The sequence below is a fragment of the Manacus vitellinus genome, unplaced genomic scaffold, assembly GCF_001715985.3.
Source record: "Manacus vitellinus isolate BGI_N305 unplaced genomic scaffold, ASM171598v3 scaffold_160_pilon, whole genome shotgun sequence".
Classification (NCBI taxonomy): Eukaryota; Metazoa; Chordata; class Aves; order Passeriformes; family Pipridae; genus Manacus; species Manacus vitellinus.
The window spans coordinates 112,856-114,832 of NW_021939129.1; the positions used below are offsets into that span (position 1 = coordinate 112,856).

General features: G+C 61.8%; 1 protein-coding gene across 1 annotated transcript in view; it reads left to right on the forward strand.

Moving 5' to 3' along the window:
- The window catches only part of PCBP2 (poly(rC) binding protein 2), a 13,651-nt gene that overhangs the window by 8,746 nt on the left and 2,928 nt on the right, over positions 1-1,977 (forward strand). The window contains exons 8-10 of the mRNA XM_029958627.1: positions 10-202; positions 396-448; positions 1,064-1,233. Coding sequence (XP_029814487.1) covers positions 10-202; positions 396-448; positions 1,064-1,233 — 416 coding nt within the window. The remainder of the gene's footprint in view (positions 1-9; positions 203-395; positions 449-1,063; positions 1,234-1,977) is intronic.

Genomic DNA, 1,977 nt, shown 5'->3' on the forward strand with positions numbered 1-1,977 from the left:
CTGGCGTAGCACTGCCCTGCCGGGCTGCAGCGAGGAGGAGGAGGAGGAGGAAGGAGGGGTGATGTAGCCCTTGGAGGTTGGTACTGGAGTGGGAGCAGAGCTGAGTGCCCGGCTGGAGCCCCCCAGTGCCAGCACCCTGCTCCTGGATGGAGGACCCTGCGGCGACACACGGGGAGGGGACAAGGAGGGGAGAAATCGGGGGGTGAGTGAGGAGCAGGGGGGAAGCAAGGAATGGGTGGGGAGCAACGGGGGGTTGGAGTGACCTCCCAGCCTGCTCTGCCCTCCCCAGCCTGCTTGGAGGCCTCCCAGGCAGCCTGAAGCTGGCAGCACTTGGGGTGCTGCACCCCCAGTCTGTCACCCCCCTCACCTGCCCCCCCCTCTCTGTCTCTGAGCAGGTTTGGATGCCTCTGCTCAAACCACCTCCCATGAACTCACCATTCCAAACGATGTGAGTATCCCAGGGGCATCGGAGGGTGGAGGCATCATGGGCAGACAGCTGCCCCTTGGCCCTGGGGGTCCCCAGGATCTGCCCCTCTTAACAAAAGGAGTGTGGGGGGCCCGTTCTCAGCTTTAAAGCTGCATCGGGCTTGTGGCTGCCCCCCAAAGTGCCACCTTGGGCCACTCTGGCTGTCACCACATCCCTTATCCACCTTCCAGTGAGCTTGAAGGCAGAAAACCCCTTTTTCAGCCCCTTAAACTCCCTCTTCCAACTCCTCAACCCTGTCCTCCCCCCCACACACCAAGTAATCATCCAATCATGAGATTGTTAAGGTTGGAAAAGGCCTCTCAGGCCACCAAGTCCAACTGTTCCCCCAGCAGCATCAAGGCCACCACTGAACCGTGTCCCCAAGGGCCACATCCACGTGATTTGGGACACCTCCAGGGACAGTGACCCCCCCACTGCCTTGAGCAGCCTGGGGCAGGAGCTGCACAATTCCCACGAAGGAATTTTCTCCAGTACCCAACCCTAGGACAGAGGTGTCAGGCGGGGGGGTGAGGAGGATGAGGGTTAATTAATTAATTAATTAATTAATTAACTAACACGGCTGCTGCCTCCCCTCAGCTGATTGGCTGCATCATCGGGCGTCAGGGCGCCAAGATCAACGAGATCCGCCAGATGTCCGGGGCGCAGATCAAGATTGCCAACCCCGTGGAAGGATCTACTGACCGGCAGGTGACCATAACTGGATCTGCAGCGAGCATCAGCCTGGCCCAGTATCTAATTAATGTCAGGTGAGTCCCCGCTGACGAGGTTCCGGGGGTTCCCAGGCTCCCCCTCCCTGTGCCCCGCATGAGGGGAAGGGGTTTTCTCCCTCCCACCCCGTGTTTTCCCCTGTTTCCTTTCCCCCTTCCCTGTGCCTGCTGCCCCAGTTTCCCCACTGCGATCGCCTCCGGGGCTGTGAGACGCTGCAGGGTGATGGATTTGGCTGGAAAAGCTCCGGCCGTGGGGCTGGGGGGAGTCTGTGGCTGCAGAAGGAGCCTCTTGGTGGTCTCTGCTGTTCCACTGCAGTGCTGAGGGGTGACAGGAGGGGCTCCCTGACCCTGCTCCTGGGGATCCCGAGCATCCCAGGGGGATGCTGTCATCCCAGAGAGTGGCTGGTGCTGCTGGCAGGGCCTGGCTCTGCTCTGGTGCCGTGGGTAGCAGTGGCAGGGCCTGGTGTCAGACCACCCATGTCCCTGTGTCCCGTGTTCCCTGCCCTGAGCCAGGAGTTGCACTCTCCCTCCCCCAACTCCACATGCCCCAGAGGGGCTGGGGGTCCCTGGGGCCGTGTCCCTCATCTGGGGGTCCCTGGGGCCGTGTCCCTGCTCCATGGCAGAGCAGGAGCTGCCAGTGATTGTCTCTGGTTTTTGTCTCATTCCCTTCACGGTGCCCAGGGTGTGACCTCATGGCTGAACCAGGCTCATTCCCGGGGGTGGGCATGGGGGGTCCCATATGTGGCTCAGCCAGGCCTGGCAGTGCCACTCCCCTCCCCTCTC